The sequence below is a fragment of the Melospiza georgiana genome, chromosome 22 (genome assembly GCF_028018845.1).
Source record: "Melospiza georgiana isolate bMelGeo1 chromosome 22, bMelGeo1.pri, whole genome shotgun sequence".
In the NCBI taxonomy this organism is placed as follows: domain Eukaryota; kingdom Metazoa; phylum Chordata; class Aves; order Passeriformes; family Passerellidae; genus Melospiza; species Melospiza georgiana.
The window spans coordinates 7026202-7046257 of record NC_080451.1 but is presented as its reverse complement, the minus strand read 5'-3'; the positions used below and the strand labels follow the sequence as shown (position 1 = coordinate 7046257).

Below are 20056 nucleotides of genomic sequence, written 5' to 3'. Positions count from 1 at the left end.
TTGTCAAACAAAAAATGGGGATTTCAGTATGATTAATCCTTTAGTTTAAAAAAACTGCCTGCAGAAGGATGGGTATGGCCAATCTGATATTTCAGCTGGTGAAGTAGGTGAGTACAAATAGGTGTAACAATGTCTTCTTAAGCTTTAGGGTGGTTCAGCAGCATCAACACTGCAGAATTTCAGCTGGAGCCAGAGAAATTAATTAATTAATTAATTTTAGACTGTTCCTCATTAAAAGCAGTTCAGCAGCATCCACTCTGCAGAACTTCAGCTGGTGCCAGAGAAATTAATGAATTAATTAATTTTAGATTGTTCCTCATTAAAAGCAGTTCAGCAGCATCAACACTGCAGAACTTCAGCTGGTGCCAGAGAAATTAATTAATTATTTAATTAATTAATTTATTTTAGATTGTTCCTCATTAAAAGCAGCCCAAGCACACTCCTGACCTGAGTGCTCCTGGAGATTCAGTGAGGGGCTTTTTTGCTCTGTATTCTTTGTTCCTGCCTTATAGAAAAGCACATTAAGGGGTTTTACTGTAAAATGTAATGGAGCTTCATGGGAACTAATATGGAGCTGTGACAGGACTAATGTTTTAATGTTTAAAGTTTCCTGGGTTGGTGACTTTTCTCTTACCTGTGTTATAACCTTTGGCAAGCCACTTCATCTGGCAGTGTTTGCCATCTGCCTGTGAACAATGCATCTGTGCTGTTGAGTTTGAACTCTTTTCAGAGGTGTTAATGTGCAGGCTGTCCTTACTCTTTCATAAAATCAGATGTGGTTAAGATAATTGTAACGGCATACTGCAATGCTCCTAAAATAATAAGCAATTGCTGCATGTTTTAATTGATATTTAATTATAAATTAACCACTCCTATAATTAATTTATAGGAGTAAGTCAATCTCCATAATTCTTCTGGTGCACACATTTTTACTGCTGATTTTATTGAATTAATTCTTCTGACATTTTCTGTTCTGACAGGAAAAGCATGCCTCAAATGAACTCTTGTAAGAATTGCTGTATTGATGTCCAGAACTATTATAAATATTGATGTATCAAGTCACTGCTTTCATAGTTCCTACTGCTGTGTATCTTCCCCACAGACACAAATGCAAGGGGACAACTCTGTTTATGATATTTTTTAGTGACATCTGGCATTCTCACAGGAAGCCTGGTGCCTGCTTGTCTGTTCGGGGGAGCCACATTCATGACTCAAAGCCAAGCTGCAAAAGGGAACATTATTGTTACTAACTCTAAAGGAATGAATATGATCAGGAGTGAGGGCTTGAAGTTAAAAGCAAGTGTTGATTTATTGAGTGTTGTTCCCTGTGAATAAAAGTCAAGCTTGGCCAGCTGGTGAAAGCATGGAGCTGTTGTTTCCTTCATGCATAGGAAATCTCCTGACCTTGGCCTTGGTTGTACTGATCACTCATTTTTCAGCTCACAGAAGGATTTGTCCTGGGACAATGTGCTGGGTGACTTCTCACAAAGCACAAAAGGTCCCATCTTCCACAGAAATTCTACCAAAAAACCACATAGTTTGTGTTCAACCCACCTTTGAGGTCCTGAACTAGTAACAGGAAATTGCATAATGTGACAGCTCAGAAACAGAATTCTGCAATAGATTATTGTGAAATAAAAACCTCTGTGCATCTTTAGTCTGCATTTCCAAAACATTTGTATCATGAAATTACAGATTAATTAAACTAAGGATTCAGTAACACATAGATATGTAACAAATGTGCAAGATTTTAATGAATTTTCCATTGTTTCTTGAGGTTTGCTGGAAGCTGACTGGAATGTTCTGCACTTGAGATTTCTGGGCAGCAAGGTGTATGAATCATCAGAATATTGAATGTATCAGTGCAGCAGCAGCTGTTGGATTTTCAAAGTAAGAGATATCTTCTGTTTCTTTAGAATCCTTTAGGGCTTTCTTTAGCCATAACTGAGTATCCTGGGCTCCAGTTGATAATCAGAAGGAAATTTTCTTCATGTTTTTGTTGTCAGATTTAATACACCACAGTATTTACTACTGAGTCTCCAGTGCTGGAAACCCCCCCTAAATATTTCAGTAGAGTGTGGGCCATTTGGTCAAGGATTGACTTTTTAAACCTAAGATTTAAAAACTTGCCTTGAACAAAGGGGTGGGCTATAAAGGCACAGATAAAACCAGAAAAATTAAGTAGTTGTAATATGAAGTTAAAATGGCTTCTGGAGCAGGAACAAAGCACAGTGTCCTTGAGCAGAATACTGCCTGTTCAATTGTTCTGCCCATGAAAACTCAGAACTGCCCAGAAATGTTTTCTGCCATACATTTTTCAAATGGGGGGCTTGTTACTATTGGTGGCATAAGAAAGGTTTCCTCATTTTGATTCTTGCAAATTAGCAGTGAGTGAGCTGAGGCAGAAGAAACTGGTGACATCTGTGCATTCCCTTCAGTGGGTGAATAATTCATAATTGCATATGCCACACATTTGAGCAGGCATCAGAGCACCTTATGGGGTATTTCCCAGCACAGATTAGAAAATGTTAAACTGGGGCTAACAGAATTAATATTCTTTTGCTGCAAGAAGAAAAAACTGGAATTTTGCTGCTTATTTATCAATTTACACAATGATAAATATTAAGCTTACTCCTTGGTCACAGACTGAGGGTCTCATCAATCAGCTCCAGAACTAACTACAGACTTCTGAATTAGTTTCCTCTCACATGTTTACTTTTCAATTATAATTTCATTTATCAATGTCAAATGAGTTGTTTGTAGACATTACATTGATAAGACAAGTAGCAAAACAAGTCAGGAAAATTGAAAGAACAGTAAGACATTTTACTGTTTTTTTTTTTTTTTTAAGGAAACAAGAACAATTATTGTAAAATAATACAGTTTATATTATGATTTTTATTTCCAAAGCTTGTATTGATATGATAGTTCAAGGCACATGAAAAAAACAGAAAAGCAAACACAGATAATCTAACAAATTTAGCAATGGATGATGATGTTGATTCTCATGATTTTTACACCAAACACTGAAGTGTTGTAGCATTTAGGAAACCTGATGCGCTGCAGTCACTTGACATGCAAAGCCTTTGCTCTGAGCTCTGTATATCCAGGTTGTGCTGCTCTAAATATGCCCCAGAAAAGCTGCATCACACCTCAGTGCCACGTTCTGACCTGGTGTTGCTCATGTTGTCAAACAAATCAGCTGTACAGTTAGAAAATGGGACAGGCATAATGAGAAAACACAGTGTATGCTAATTCAAAAGCTTCTACACGTCAGCTCTAAAGTGACCCATCAAAACTGGGTATTTTCCAAGCACCCCTTAATTCAGGATGTGTATTTCAATTCCTGCATGTCTCTGCAACAAGAGAGGGCAGGAAATTCCTGATGCCATAGTCAGACAAGCAAGCTCTCAGTTGGTAGATCAGTTCCAGCCAGACCTACCATATTTTGCCACAAAATAACATAAATATCAAGAGCAGAAAATCTGTATCAGCAGTAGAAAGATATTAGCTTCCAATATCCAGTATTTTCCTAATTTGTAAATAACTGGTTCTCACTGAAGCTAATTTCTCCTTTTTGATACATCATGTGGTAAATAAACAAGTTAAGGAGCACTTAACCAGGCAAAACCACTTTTTTGTTGCACTTAACCAGGCAAAACCACCTTTTGTTTTAAAAGAATACATATAATGTAATGTGAAATAATCTTTGGTAACATTTAAAACCCAAGCATATAATACCTGCAAATCACATTTCAGATGTACATCTCTTTGCTGCAGGGTGTTTTTACTGTAATATCTTTTTCTTCTAGTAAAATTCTGGTTAATAAAAAATCCTATGAAATATTCCATGCTCTGTGGAAGGGGGGGTGTGAGGGTGGTCCTTAGAATTGTGTGGTATCCCCATAGATCTGAAATCCTTTGACTATATTTTCCATGGATCATCTTCTCACACAAATACAGGAATTGTCTTTAGTTTGTATGAAATAAGAAGCACTTGTATTTTCCAGCAGGGAATGGCATTGTTGCTTGTTTCAACTGTGTTTAGGGCCTGGAAAATAAAAATCAGACATTTTATTGTTCATCATTACCCAAATGTAAGTCACATGATAGTTTTTTTTCCTCCTTCTCTTTGCCTTTCCTATCACCTCTTTATTTCTCTTCCTAGTTCCTTTTTGGCTTTCTCCTGGTGCTCAGTATCTGCTCAGTTTCCTGGGGTTTTCTTACTTTCAGAGTTTGTAAAACTCTTTAGATTTTTGTGTCACCAAAAATAAGGTAGAGATCACTCCCCAATGTCAGATATTTTCTGAGACCTCTGGTTTTGAAAGGAATGATGAATCTGACTCCATGTTCTCAGAAGGTTTATTTATTACTTTATGGTCTATATTATATTAAAGAATACTAAACTATACTAAAGAATAGAGAAAGGATACTTACAGAAGGCTAAAAAGATAATAATGAAAACTTGTGACTCTTTCCAGGGTCCTGACACAGCCTGACCATGACTGGTCATTAAGTCAAAATAACTCACATGAAACCAATGAAACAATCACCTGTGGGTAAACAATCTCCAAGCCACATTCCAAAGCAGCAAAACACAGGAGAAGCAACTGAGATAATTATTGTTTTCCTTTTTCTCTGAGGCTTCTCAGTTTTTCAGGAGAGAAATCCTGGCAAAGGAATTTTTCCAGAGAATGTGATGGTGACACCCAATGTTCACATATTATCCACTACTTCTGGAACCTGTTGTGGTCCCTAGTGAATGACTTTGTTCCTGTTCCCCAGAGTAATCCTAGCCCCAAGCACCTGATATTATAATAGTATGTGCACACTGTCTGGGAAGTTCTTCTGAAGCTCATGAGAGCATGAAGACACCATGGTAGCTCTTGCTGAGTCTGTCTAGCACTGTAAACCAGGAAAATAGGTCGTTTTTGTCAAAATAGAGACCGTCAAAATGTCCCAAGTGGTTCCTGTGACCCTGCTCAGAGGAAGATGTTGAAGAAAAATCCTGATGAGCAATTTACTTACGAGTACCTGCCTGACATCTTCCTCACAACAGCAATTATTATTCCTGCAAGGATTCCAACACCAACAATGATTCCAATAATTATTCCAAGCAGTGCAATTGTCCCTAGACCACCTGCAAGAAGAAATTGGGAATGTTAGTATGTATCTCATGGAGACCATTGATAAGAGGCTACTGATAGACCTGGTGCTGTTCTACTGCATCCCACTCCTTGGGGAGATTTGTTACTTGTGAATTCTAAAGTAGGTTTGGATGTTCTGCAGCCTGGTATTGTATTGTGTTCCTCCCAGAAAATGGAAGGAATGATGGATCTGACTCCATGTTCTCAGAAGGCTAATTTATTGCCTTATGGTACTATATTATATTAAAGAATACTATACTAAACTATACTAAAGAATACAGAAAGGATATTTACAGAATGCTAAAAAGATAATAATGAAAACTCCTGACTCTTTCCAGAGTCCTGACACAGCTTGGCCCTGATTGGCCAAAGAGTGAAAACAACTCACAGCAGAATGCAATGAAACAATCACCTCTGGGTAAACAATCCCAACCACATTCCAAAGGAGCAAAACACAGGAGAAGCAAATCAGATAATTATTGTTTTCCTTTTTCTCTGAAGCTTCTCAGTTTCCCAGGAGAAAAATCCTGGGCAAAGGGATTTTTTTAGAGAATGTGAATGCCACAGCCTGGAGCCATGCTTTTGGGCTGGAGGGCTCCATAGGGATGTGGAAATGGAGACAGTGAGCAAGTGAACCAGGGAAAGCAGTTTAGGGAGCAGCTGTGCCTCTCCTGAAACTTTTATTTGATGGCATGGGCACAGGAAGGGCTGCTGGAAGGGGAATTGCCTGACAGTAACATTTCTCCATTGTCTTTATAAGCAAATCTTGCCTTTAATACCTTCATCAGTTTTCTCTGTTTCCCCACTCCGTTCACCTGTAAAGACAGAAAAACAATAATTACTCCCTCTGCTTTGCACAGTGTTGCCTTCCAATTTGAACGGTTATATCCAAGGAAAACTTTTGTTCACTTTGTCACAATGGTTTGAGGTTGTTCTTTTGATAAAAAAAATAGCAAATAAAGTTTGAGAGAGTATTTGAGATTTCCAGATATTGTTTAGTAGATGGCAGCATAACTTTGATGTGTAAAAATAGAAGTGAAAGGGATTTTTACCATCAACACTTTCTGTGTTAACTTCATAAGCAGTAGCATTTTCAATTTCTCTCTCCTGGATGAAGCTGCTTTCTGTGGTCTTCAGGTCTCCAAACTGCAAAACATTTATTACATTGTGTAATCTTGTGGGCAATGACAAGGGGGGAAAGAGGGAAAATCCCCCTCAGTACATTCAGTCTACATGTTTAAAGTAACATTTAAATTTCTTGGTCAGGTGTGGATGCTTGTTTAGCTGTCACCTCTGATGTTTGACTTGAGTACAGTGACCAAACAAACCAGGATAAGCTGATTTGTCTTCTCAGTTAGAGGATTTCTACATCAGATCTCTTGGTAAGACTGCAGAAGGTGTAGAAGGCTGCAGAATTTTGCAGAATTGCCTTTTTAGAGTGGGTTTTTGTAAAGCAGTTTTTAAGTTTAGTTTCACTGAAACTGTTTAAAAGATACTGAATTGGAAGAGGTGGGAAGTGGCAGTGAATAAGAAGGCAGCATAAAGGATCTTTTATTTAGCATTATATACTCACAATTGTTGGTACTTCTTCAAATTCTGTGTCATTTCTGTCTCTGAAATCACTTGTTGCACTTTCTTCTCCTTCTAGAACTGAGCTTGCTGCATAAAATTTTAGAAAATTAGTCAGAATTTTCCTTGGTAAAAGTTCTGGCTCCTCTGAGAAACAAACTTTATCAAACATGACCTCTGTGTGGTGTTCTGTCTCCCTGCCCTTGCCCACATGGGAATGGGAAATTATTTGGAATAAACTTGAATTCTGTTATACTCTTGCCCAAAGCAGTAGGACAAAAAGCTGAAGCCATCACTTAACTCTGATACAACCTTGAAACATACTGGTGACTAACATCTTGTCCAAGAAATTATTTCCTTTTTTATTAAAAAAATTTCTCCAAAGTGGATGTGATGATTCCAGATTTCAAGCTAAGAATTACCTTCTGTATTGGGATAAATTCCTTCAAGCATCTTCCATTTTCTAAAATAGGAAAAGCTTTCTCCCATCTTTCAGCTCAGCCCCAGCTGCAATTTTTCTTTTAGACCTGCTATCAATGCTTATGGGTGCAGCTATAATTTGGAAATATTCCTACACAAATCAGTCCTGAGGCTTTCCTGAAGGTGCAAACCTTATTTGCCAAAATTTGAATTTTTAGATAACAATGTAAGGGTTGTTTTTTGTTGTTTATTTATTTTTTTTTTAATTGTAGACTTCTAGTTCATCTGTGCTCTTTGATAAAATGGATATTTAGATTTTGGCCCATACAGTGCTGTTAATTTATAAATACAGCCAGAATTCATCAATGGGGAAATGAGCTGGAATAAGGTAGAGCAGGAAAGGCAGGGCAGTGTGGAGATAACTGGCAGTACCAAGAATGTGCTGAAAACCTGAAAACCAAACTATCATTAAATTCCATTTTGTGCTGATTCATAAACGTGGGACAGGCAGAGTGTGATGTTAATGTGCTGTGAGAGCACCTGGGAGTTTGTGATTCCTGGTGAATTCCAGATAGCAGTGCTGAAATTTAAGCAAAGAGCTAATAGTAAATGTCCTGAGCAAGAACTTGGGGCAAAAAAAGCACTGAAAACTTCTTTCCTGGACTCCAATTTTGCATCTATCCTCTATTTATCAAAGCAACCAGATCAGAAGAAGGACAGCTCTTGACAGTTCTTTTAAAAATGAAAATTTCTGTACCATTTAAATATCTTAGGTATGAGAAATATTCGCAGCCTCTTTGTTTTATTAAATCACAACACTTTCTACTAATGACACTTTTTATTTAGTGTTCTGAAAACATTCTCATCTCCTCTGCATTGGACAATTTCTGAATTGCTAGATTGATTCCAAATACTTTTTATGGAAAACTTTGCTACTCCTAAATGCACTCTACTTGTTTTATAAATGATATCGAGGCAAATAAACAGCTTTTGTTCTGTGAAAGAAATAGAAAGGATGGGCATTTTGCTTGATAGCAGCCAGAAATTAATAAAAGGGTAGAATCTCTTGATCAGCTGTGTAAATATTACTCAGAATTTTTTTTCTTTAATTGTGAGTTCTGTTTAAATTTTGTTCATTTTTACTTGCCCCTTTTCATATAAATATGTTATTTCAAATAAAAAAGCCAATATTTAATTTTAAAATTAGGAAAAAAAATGTACTGGCATCTTAAAGAAAATTATTCAAGCAGAAGATGAATGATTTGCCATTGAGAAAAATAACCCCTGGTTTTTCTTCAAACTCTCATTTGAATTCTACTGAAAACTTGAAAATATTTTTCCTTGGCTTCCAAAACTATTTTCTGAACCAAACTAGAAATTTTTTATCCATCCCAACCAATAAAAGACTGAGAGCTTTGTCCCATTTCTAAGAGAGCAAACACTGAACTAAACTTAGATGTCTAATTCCATGTTTACTGAAGTAAATAGAATTTTATATTTCTGTGTCCTAATAAGCCTGAATACAGATGCAGCTCCTATTTAGGAGCCAAAGGGTGTGCAGGTAGCACTTTAGGCAGTTATAGATGAAGAAACTACATTCATGTTATGCCAACATGAGGCCAAATATAGTGGCTAATTAAGCCAGTCTCCCAGAAATCACCTTATAATCCATGGAAAGTCTAGAACAGAGTAAATCAGATTCCAAATTAGATGTTAAAAATAATAATTTGGTCATTTCTGATTGAAATACCCCAGGTATTGTTGAAGTTGCATAAAGTGGGCTGACTGTTTGTTGTATATTTAGACACACTCTAATATCAGTGCAATTTAAGGTATAGCACTATTTTTTAATCCTTATTTTTTGCTTATTAAAAATATCTTTAAAATGCAATACTGTGATGTACAATCACAGCTATGTAAATATTAAGTGTGAACAAAGAAATAGCAATAAAACTCCACAGCACAAAGGTGTATGGATCAGTTTACCTTGTAATCCCAGTCAGAACTGAGGAAACATCCTTTATTCGCTAGCTGAAAATAAGCACTGATGGAGAAAACCAATTACTAGAGGAAAATCCCCCAGCAGAAGGTGAAATAAATTTTTTATGTTAACAACAAGCAGCTTATTGGGAGAAGCTGCTTATACTCCTGGCATGGCAGCAGCTTTCAGCCCTGAAAATTGCCTGAGAGTGAAGGCAGGAAAGGAAAGCATGTCACACAGCAAAGGTGAAGAAAATCAGTGAATGTCACAAAGAAACATAAAATAATTTTTCTTTATGTGATGCTTTTCGCAGATTCTTGGCCATGAGTGGCAAGAAAACCTATTTCAGTGCTTTTGCCCTCTGATTGACAAAAGGAGGTGGCCCAGATTAATCTTGCCTAATTTTAGGTTCTTAATAAAGGCACCTAAATAAAGTGAAGACTTGCCCTTATCTTCTTTGATAGTCTGTAGGGAAAAATAAATTCCTCTGGAAGATAAATCATCACACCTGAGATTTGGGTCATCCTTGGTAGTGCTGCCTTTCCTTAATTGCAAAGGGAAACTGGAATATGGCTTCCCTATGAACTGCCCAAGGCTCAGACTGATCTGATCTGGTTTCTGTCACTCTGAAGGTCTTGTCCCAGCCCTGTTCAAGCTGAAATTCTGTACCTGATGCAGAATAATCCCTGGATTCTATTTCCAGGTTCATTTTAGACTGACAGAGGAGGTGGCTGGCTGGTGGTTAGGCACTACCAAATTATTACCCAGAGAAAGACTGGGAGGCAATTTTTATTTGTAGGAAGGAACACTGGCTGCTAGACAGCTCTTTGTCAGAGAAAGTTATAATGAAATTAAATATTGAAATGAAAATGGACTTTAAGATTCTTTCACTGTACCCACTACAGGGCTCAGCACCACTGCCACCAAAGGGGATGGAAATGGGACTGAAGGGGTGTGTGCCTGTGTCATTCCTGGATTTCATCTGATGTGGGCCAAATGTAGCAAGATTCAGGGCTGAGTGGTGCTTCTGCATGTGTTCTTAATATTATCTTAGAGGAGGTTGTAAATAAAAACATTGCCTCACAGTGCTGGGCTGTCTCCAAGGAGCCCCCTCTGTTTGCAGCTAAATGTTGCTGCAGATGTGAATTAATCATTGCATCCCTTTCTGCCAAAGTTCCAGCTGGGAGCCCCTCAGTTCAAAGCCCCAGCTGCTCTCAGGCTGAAGCTTCTCACACCAGGACAAAATTTGATGTCTTTAAAAGTTTAATACTACTTTGAAAAACCTCCCTTGCTTCAGCATCCCATGACCCACTTTAGGGGAAGCTGAGCTCACTACTTGCATGCACAGAGTGACAATTTACTACAGAAACCTCTTAGAGCTGCTCTCAAAGCACAGTGGTTGTGTTGGAAAGGAGAGGGAGTTGTAAAACTGTTGTTCATTAGCATTTCTTTCAGGTGTCTCCAAAACCAACAAAGATACTTCTGAAGATGAAAAATGTTGTAGGACCTTGCTTCTTTCCTTGCATAAACCAAAATAAACCCAAACCCTAGTGGGTAAAGGCAGTTGTAAGCCTGTATTTTAGCTTAGTCCTTGAAATAGTAAGCCCTCAAAATAGAATGTTTCCATTTCTGATAAGAGACCAGGAGATAAAAATGGCAAACCTTAAAGGATTCCCTCCAGCAAGAACTGCAATAATCCTTTGCTCGTTGCCCTCTGCTTCTACATGAAAAAAGAAAACCAAAAACCCCAAAAAACCCAGCTTCAGTTATTCATAACAGCTAAAAATATTAACTAGCAGAGAGTTTAGCAGGATGGATCACTTGGGACACATCACTTTTCTGTTGGAGATGTAACAGAGCAAACATCTGGAGCTGACTGATGGTTTTCAGTTTCTGCTTCCGGAATTGGTGCAGACCAAGGGGCGTTGTTTGAAAGACTGAGTATGGATGAGTGTGTTGGCCTTCCTGTTTTGACTGCATTTTATTCAGCATTTATGTCCTGATACAGGAATTCCCTTCCTGCAGAAGTATTCTTCACTTACAGACCTTCATTTGATTGTGAGCAAACTGAGTGTTAGTTAATTTGATTGTGAGCAAACTAGTCTTCCTGATAAGGGAATTCCCTTTCTGCAGAAGTATTCTTCACTTAGAGACATTCATTTGATTGTGAGCAAACTGAGTCTTAGTATCTCATTACTGGAATTGGTTCTGTTGTAGTTAATTGAAAAATTCTATTCATGGTGGTGGAGGTTTAACAAAAATGCATTATATGATCTGCATTTTAAATACAGCAGCTCTGGAATTCTCAAAAGCAGTTTTGTCTGTGATTTGGCTTCATCCTCAATTTCAGTGTATTCCAGAGTCATGTCCAAAACCTCCAACATTAGATTAATTTTGTCTGAGAATAATTTTCCATTATTTTTATACTTTTGGATTTTTTAAGTATACAGGTGTCTCTTTTGTTGTGAAATCATTCAACACTTCCAAATCCAAGATACAAAATTTTTTTGCACTTTGAAAATGCAAGGATTTGAAGAATATAATATAGTCGATTCTGGTGTTTGAATTTTGCAGCTTGACTCTTTGGACAGTTACAATTTTCAAACTTCAGAAAAGTAGGGAAGTTTGTTAATGAGAACTGAAATTCTCATTTGTGCCTGGGGCTCCTGCAAAATCATATCTGCAATATCCAGAGAGCTCTGTGTCCTTGGCCTGTTTGGGGCCACAGCATTGGCATTTTCTTTCTCTCTTAATTCTTTCTGGAAGCTGGAGTAATCTGTCATGTCCTTAAAAATCCCCTGGCGTGTATTTCAATGTCTAGACTGTTGTTGAGGAGAAAGTATGTACTGTGTAAATCCTGAAGTGCTTTCTGCAGTTTCCTAAGACAAAGACTGACAGCTCTGCTATATATAACAAAGGAAGCTGGATGAGAGAACACCAGAAACTCTGGAAAGGATCTGCCAGTTGGGGAAATGGTCATGAAGCACAAGGAAGGATTTAGCTCAGCCTAATTTAGAGCATGACTGACTTTGGTCAGGTATTCCATGTAGCATGTGATGACAATGCTTTGCTGAACTGTCAGAAACATTTCCTTTGCTCACCACACCCTGCTGCAGATGGGATTTTATTGCTGGGGCTGGCTCAGCCAAAGGAACTGTCCTGGTTTAAAAACCTGGTTTAAAGCCAGAGTTTAAATCAACAGTGCCAAAGTGGCAAAGAACCACTCAGCTGCTCGTCAAGTAATTCACATGTCTCAATGTTACAATATTGCACTGCCAGAAAGGCAAACCAAAATGTGCTTTAGCTGGGCAGATACAGAGAAGCCACTGCTCTTAAAGTGTGTACAATGATCTCCAACCAGAGTCACAAAGCAAAACCAGGAAAGGAAAAACTGCAAACTTCCTAAGCTTTGTCCTATGTACAGTGAAATCAGCCACAGAGCTGTGGGCATTAGGAAGGAAATTACAAACTCCATTACAGGACTTTCCTTTAAAATATTCCTTGCAGAGCTACAGATGAGTATTCCAAATTCTTGCTTTTAATAATGTTGCTATGTCAACATCTGCTTTCTTGTCTGCTAAGAACACTAACCTCAGAGTTATCCCATTAATATGGGATAAAATTACTTTTTTATTGAGATTTGCTGCCTTGTGACCCTGTTTCCCTGTTTGCAATTTTATAACTGTGTAATTGTTTCCTCTGATCAGTGAGGGATGGAATAACAAGGTTGGGCTTGTGATCAAGGTGTAAATGCCTCTTGTATCTTGCTGTAAAGTGGCAGAATCACAGAACTTTCAGTCTTTTGCTGCATGGCTGGCTAGGAGGAAGAGTTGCAGCCAAGACAAAAAATACAAAACTTAGTGGAAGGGATCAGCAAGCTGGGCAGATATGCAGCACAAAGCAGACATCTGCTTACAAATACTGGGATATATAAAAGCAAATGAAAGGAATTAAGAAATGACCTCTAATACAGTAATAAACTCATCTTTCCCCTAAATGACTTCCTTCCATGGACTCTGAGGCTGCAGCTGTGTGCCCTTTCACAGCTGCCTTGTTGTAGATTACTAACCCTTTGTATCTGCAAGCAGAATGTTTTGCAGATTCCTCATCTCATTTGTTTGGAATACTCATGCCAGACCCTGAACTGGAAACTTTTAGGAGTTAATTCTGTCCACACAGTGATTTTTGACTACCCACTTTATATTGCCATGCAGCAGGCATGTTCCCTTCAAATGTGTTTAGTCTGACTTTTATATTCCACTAACAATAGACTAATGTTTGGATGGGTTTCATAGTCATAAAAACATTTTCAAGTGGGTTTGGAGTTGTGTGTGTCCCCATTAGAGATTTAGTAGTGTCTCAAACTGTCCTAACACAGTACATGCTGCCTGAAAATGGTGCTGGTGTAAGAGCTGAATTGTGCCCTCACTAAGGATTATTCTGATGCTGGATGTTGCAGTGTTTGTAATCAACGAGTACAAGGATGGAAAAAACATGAGGGAGTCATAAAGCAACATGAGAATGTGCTCAGCATCAGCTTCCATGTCCTTTGAGAGGTTTTGGCCAAGCTTCTGAGATGGGGAGTTGGAAATCAATGGTGCATTTGTCTCTTATTTTTTCCCTCATTTGTTTCTCTTTAGCACATCCCAGCATACCTATACCCCCAATGCCACATCTTTTCCTGCAACTCTGTGTAACAAACTGTGCACTGCAGAGCTCTGAGCTTTGCTGTGGGATCAGTCCCCATGGAGGGGATGGTCTGGGCACACACAGATCAGAGGGGCCCTTTGAGAGGATCTGGGAGGAAGGATCTGGCAGCATTTGGGCTCATCCTGTAATCCCTGACCACATCCAGACAAAAAGCAAACAAACCAACAAAACAAACGTGCCACCAGCCACAGTGGGCATTTCTGTGGTCCTTGTGTGGCTCACCTCAAGTGACACATGGAGAAACACCACACGGTCCTGTTGGAGCCTCACAGCCTGAAAACCTTCCTGCACTGCCTCATCATCTGCCTAAATGCTCTCCAGACTCTTTGCTGCTTTGGGGTTTTTTGCTGTTTTTTTTTTTTTTTATATGATTTACAAGTCCTTGATCTGAGGTAAATGCACAGATTGAGTAGAAACTGCTGAACTGCAGGAGCTGAGAATCTGGCCTCTCTGTTTCCAGTTTGAGTTAATGAAAGGTCCACTTGTAAGCCCTTAAATATGACTCTTTTCTTTGTTTGTGAAGTTACAGATTCTAAAACTAACTGTCAGAATACAGATGTGCAAAGCTCCCTGGTAATTTTAAATTTTTAAATCAGGTAACTTTTTTCCTTGCCTAGCTGAGGAGAAATTGAATTTTATTTGTTCTCTTCTGTCTTCCACAAAGATACTGCAAAATTCAGACTTGCAGACCTGAGATGAGCAAGATGATTTTCTCCTTTCTGTGATAATAATTTTGAGTATTGGGCATGTAGAGTTAGATTCATATGGTGAAAAGGTGCATATGGGGCATGTGTAAGAGTACTCCTCTTTCTTCATGCAGGATGAAAGGTTGTGCAGCACTTATTTAGTAGAAAACTGGGTCCCTTTTGAGTCAAATGTGACTATTCCATTTGCTTTTACCACCAGCATTTACAGAGTTGGATTTTCAAAAGGCTTTGGAGTTGCCTGATTTTATTATTTAGTTTTGCCACTGCAATAGTGACAGGGTTTGGGTAAATCAGGACTGTATTGAAACAATCTTTTCTTGTGGTTTTGTCAATTCTCTTTGTTATGATTTTGAAAAACAGAAAGCTTTTTAGTCTTTCACAGTTGACTGTAAACTTCAATTTCCTTTCTTATGATATAAACACTTTTAATCTGAATTATCCTGCCCATGTTCTTACTTTCAGTCCAAACCAAACGTAACATGACCTTGCATAAACCTGCCTTGCATAAGGAAATAAAATCTAATATTTGCCTTGAGGTAAGATCAGGCACATGGACAGTTGATACAGCCCAGGTGACGTGTGGTATCTTGTTAAACAATCATGTTAAATTTTGTTCATGTTATGTGACAGCCAACAGAGTAATCTCCCTCCCTGCTATGATACAGCACCATGGAAAGATTTGGAATCAAAAGCCAACTTCCATCTCAGCTCCTTTGGTCTGTCTGATTCTGTGTGTGAGGATTTGCCTGAGTTTTGGCATGCTGAATGAGATCAGAAGGGACAAAATGTACATAATAATAAAAACAATTATAATACTAATAGCAATACTTTTGGAAATTGGAAATGTGCTTCCTGCTGGACACAAAGCTGCTTTTCTCGATTTCATCTCAGTCCATAACCTGGAGTGCCCAGCCATAAGAAAAGGGTAGCTGCAGGTTATTTATGGCCTTTTTTAGGTTAAGAGGTGTCAGATGGAAACCTTTTTCCTCTAAAACTGTGTTCCCCAGAGGTTCATGGATCTGGATAAAGCCACTCCACCAAGCCCTCTCCATCTCCCTGTCACCCAGCAGAGACTGCTGAAGTTGTCATTGTCATTTCCCATCTCTTCTAACTTGTAATTGCTGATGATTATCAGTAAACAGCAGTGATAGACACTAAATACTCAAGGCTTATTTTATCTGGAGTCTGTTCTCCTGCTGTATCCTTTGGAAGTTGTCCCAAATGACTGGCTCCATGTGAAGAAAAAGTCACAAACCCTAAACAGACACAGAAAACCTCACATACTGTAAATCACATTATTGATCCAGCTCTGGAGTTCAATGCAAACTGTAATAAAGGTAATAAAGCAGAGGTAATATTCTTATTCTTAAAGCAGGAAATATTCTTGTATTTTTTATGACTAGTAGAGTTTCAGCCTGAGCATTGCTGGACTCATCTCAGAGTTGAGAGAAAATAAGCTGAAAAACTTCTCAAAAGCTTGAGGATAAAGGACCTTTTAACCTTTTAATTCTGGTGTCTTAGATTGCTTAAAGCAATTCTATAAAGTAGTGGTGGTTTTACCTCATTTCTAATGGTTTTAAATTTTGGTATACCTAATATAGATGCTTTTTAAGAACAAAGTGGCTGGGTGAGCCTGGAAAACGACTTTTGTGACTTGCCTAATATCTGTTGATTTTGGTTTTTCTGTGAAATTTTGTAGCATAACTCCAAATTTCAGCCTCACATTGTGACATACAGAACACCACTAGAAGTTTCAAGTCAACATCCACACACAGTGTATGTCAATATATCTCCATTTTCCCAGCAGGATGACATTGATTGTTATCAGGCCAAAGTCAGGTAATTTTTGCAGTTTGGGTGTTCAGATCTAAGCCTGATGAGGAGATCTGTGCTTTTGAAGAGTGAGCTGAGTTTAGAGTTGCTGTTTTCAGAGCACTGGTATGAAGCTGCTGCTTGGAACGTGCTCCATGGCCATGGCAGCTGCAAACCATACTGCCTCTTGGCCAGTTCACCCACATGAGTCAAACTCTACTCAGAAAAACTCAGTTTCAAAATGACATTCCTGGAATCAAGTACTTATCAGGGTAATTCTGATTTACTGTTAACGAATCAGCCTCCAATCCGTTAGCTGTAGAAAGAATTTTTAACAATAATGTCTATTTTACCTAAAAGTATATATTGTATCTTTCTTATAAAATTCAAAATTAATCTTCTGAAATTAATCTTTTTGGTACATAATGCTTTTCAAATTGGTCTTTGGCAAAAAATCCTCCTGGTTTATTTTCCCTCTTTGTATATATATTGAGCCACATATATAAGAGATATATTATATTTATATGTATATAAATATATATAATACTTATATGTGTATATATATATATATAAATAATATAAAAATGTACGTATAATATATGTTATATATATAACATATATAAAATAGCTATATATATCTATTTGTATATAAAATATATACAAAATAAATATCAAATAATATATTTAAAAAATAAATATAAAATAAATATTTTATATATATATATATATATATATATATATATATATAATGGCTAAGTTAGACTCAGCAAAGCCCTGCATAAGCCTCAAATTCTAAAAGTCTGAAATGTCTCTAAGCACAGAAGTCAAACTCCTGAATGAACAGATTCACAAGTCACTTTCAGAGAGTTATACCCATAATTTATGGCTTGCAGAGGCTGCTGTGAGTGTTGCAGTGAGACTGGAGCCATTTCCAAGTCTCATTTCCAAATGCATTTCCAAGTGCAGGGAATGCCTCCCCTGCCCCTGCCCCTCTCCCTACCCTGCTCACACACAGAAAATTCTTTCCTAATGGAGTCAAACTCAGCCCATAGAAAACTTTTGCTGCTTCTATCCCGATCACAGCTGTAGTAAGTGCCCTGTTGCAGCTTAAGGATTACAAAGAAAGTTTTACAAACAGAGTAACTTTGTAACCCATGAGAGAGCGCAGAAACTGTTAAATTACAGGAAATATCTGGGAATAACTGTAAGCAAACTTTCCCCTTACCTTCTTGAGCAAGTGCTGCAAAAGGCAGGCTCCCGAGGAGCAGGATGAAGAATGGAACTTTTAGAAACATGTTGGATCTGCTCAGAGGGTCGCTTTCCAATCCTGAGACCAGACGGATCCAAATTTGGGTTATTGGAGAATCGCGATGATAAAAAGAAATCACTGCGAAAAAAATACTTTGGTATTCCAAATATTCCTTCAGCTGCTGTAACGTGAGGAGGGGAGGTTTTCTCAGATGATAACTGAGCAGTTAAAGAAAGCTGAGAGGAGTCAGAGTTGTTTTCTTTAGCCAAGGGATGGGAGCAGCCTAAGGTGGTCCTCAATGAGCAGCCAGGCCCGCCCTCCCCACGCTGTTTGGTCAGGACCAAAGTTATGATCTCAGCTCAGATTTAAAGTTACAGGACCTGTGGTGGCTTTCAGAAGACTTTTATTTAGCAAGGGGGGAAAAGGAATTTAGGCAAAGCTAGGTGTTTGTTCCCTCCCTTCTGCAAACTGTCTTTAAAACATCCTTAAGAAACAACACTAAGGACACTTCTCTTGTTATTTCTAGCAGTGAACTGATGTTTTTTTTCATTTCAAGGTGAGCCTCCATGTTTATCTAAGCAAGTGTGGTACTGAATGTGCATTTAGGGACACTGAAATAGTTTTTAGGGCAGGCTATTTAATTCTGTAGTAAATACTGTCTGAATTTTCCTGTGTGTCTGTGTCTCTCAGCTTGTGTCCTCAAGTGACATCCTGGCTGTGCTCGACCACTTCTCTCTGCCCACAGGCTTGCAGAGAGCCAATACCACCCTTCAGAGAGAGGATTTCTCCTTTTAATGTGCAATATTAGGAGTGCAGAAACCCTGTGGGAACCCAGAGCACTGGGAATATTTCTGTGTCTGCTCTGGGCTGCCCTGACCCCCAGGGCAGCACTGACTCTGACCCTCATTCATGGAGAAAGTTTTCTAAACTCCAGAATAGACTGGAATCCACAAAAGTGTGAAATATATTATAGAGAGCAGTGTAGGTGCATCACTTGGTGAGAAATTGAGGTTTTGGGATTTTTAGTGTGTTGTGGATGGCAGCAAGATGGAGGGCACAGGGTGTTGTCCTGGGTTTCTTCTTCATGCTTCTTCTTCCTCCTTCTCCATGGGTTTGGGTGGCATTTTGTAATTGGGGCAGAGAAGTCCCCATTGCAGCTCTGTGGGATCAGTTATTGGGTTAAAAAGGGAAATAATCCAGGTGTCAGCTCTTGGATAGTTTAGTCTTAAAAGACCTTGCCAAAGGAATTTGTGAGCTATCAATTATGGTGCTATAATTGTGTTATTTGTGATGAAAAGGAGTGTAGGATGAGAACAGTTGGTGCCAATGCAAAGAAACAACAGGCAATGTTGGCTGATTGTCTTCAGGAAAATAGCAAAACAAATATTGCCATGTATTGCCACAAACATTCAGTATCTTGAAATCTGGAATTAATTATTTCTTGATAACTCTGCTTCAAGTTTATTTAAAAGAATGTTTGCTTTTTGTGGAAATGTTCCTTATAAGAAACTGAAGCTTGCTAGGGGAGTATATCAGTAGTATATCAGTTTTAATGGAACCTATTTTGAAAGACTGAAACAATTTTTTATTACCTTATCGGAATGGAATGTTTGGAATTCTGTATGTATCTTCAGAACAAAAAATTAATGCAGTGCACTAGGAAAAACAAACCAGAACACTGACTTTTAAATGTTAACATATTCTCAGCAAGAGTGAAAAGAAGGGATTTTTAGAATTCCATTCAATTTTCAAAAGTATTCAGAAGACCTTTTACTTTTATGATTATTCATATAAACAAATTTGTCTCATGTTTAGGAATAAGTTTTTCTAAAGAAAACCTTTTTCCTGAGTTATATAAAGTCTTGCTTTAAATTGTGCTTTATCCTGGGTATAGACTTGAGGCACTTGAGCTTTCAGGAATTGGAGATATCCAAGTTCCTGTGGCTACTCCAACACTTTTTAATACTTTTATTATTCTTCCTAATAAGGAATAGTTTCTTCTGTATGAGCCTATTTCTCCTGCTCCAGCCTGTTCCTGAAAGAAAAACTCCTTATATAACTTTATTGAACTATTTAATGAATTCACCTTCTATCATGGTATATAGTGCAACAAAGGGCAAGAAATGTGCCCACAGATGCAAAAGAAGTCAGAGCAAAAGGTAGAAATGTCTCAGTAATGGTCAGCTGGGGATGGAATTGTTCCTGGAGGACAGCAGGGGCAGGAACTTGCCCCCATGGGGACAGTGTGCTGCTGTGCAAGGAGATTAAGGCTGGGAGACACTGCTGAGCCCTCTGACTGAAAACATCAACAGAATTGTTTCAGAGGAGCCCATGTGCCCTTGGGAGAGGGGATGGATCCAGGGAGATGAGGGAGCATTTTCCTCTGGACTGTACCAGACTAAGGGGGTTTGATGGAACTGTGGATCACTGGTTTGGAATTCTGCTAAGCCAAACGGTTCTG

General features: G+C 38.3%; 1 protein-coding gene across 1 annotated transcript; it reads right to left on the bottom strand.

Moving 5' to 3' along the window:
• Positions 1-5024: 5024 nt before the first annotated feature.
• On the bottom strand, positions 5025-17641 carry PDPN (podoplanin). Its single transcript, XM_058039559.1, has 5 exons — positions 17572-17641; positions 6721-6806; positions 6200-6293; positions 5927-5962; positions 5025-5140 (listed from the first exon to the last, which is right to left on the bottom strand). The coding sequence occupies exons 1-5, from the start codon at positions 17639-17641 to the stop codon at positions 5025-5027; spliced, it is 402 nt and encodes a 133-aa protein (XP_057895542.1).
• Between the last annotated feature and the right edge of the window lie 2415 nt (positions 17642-20056).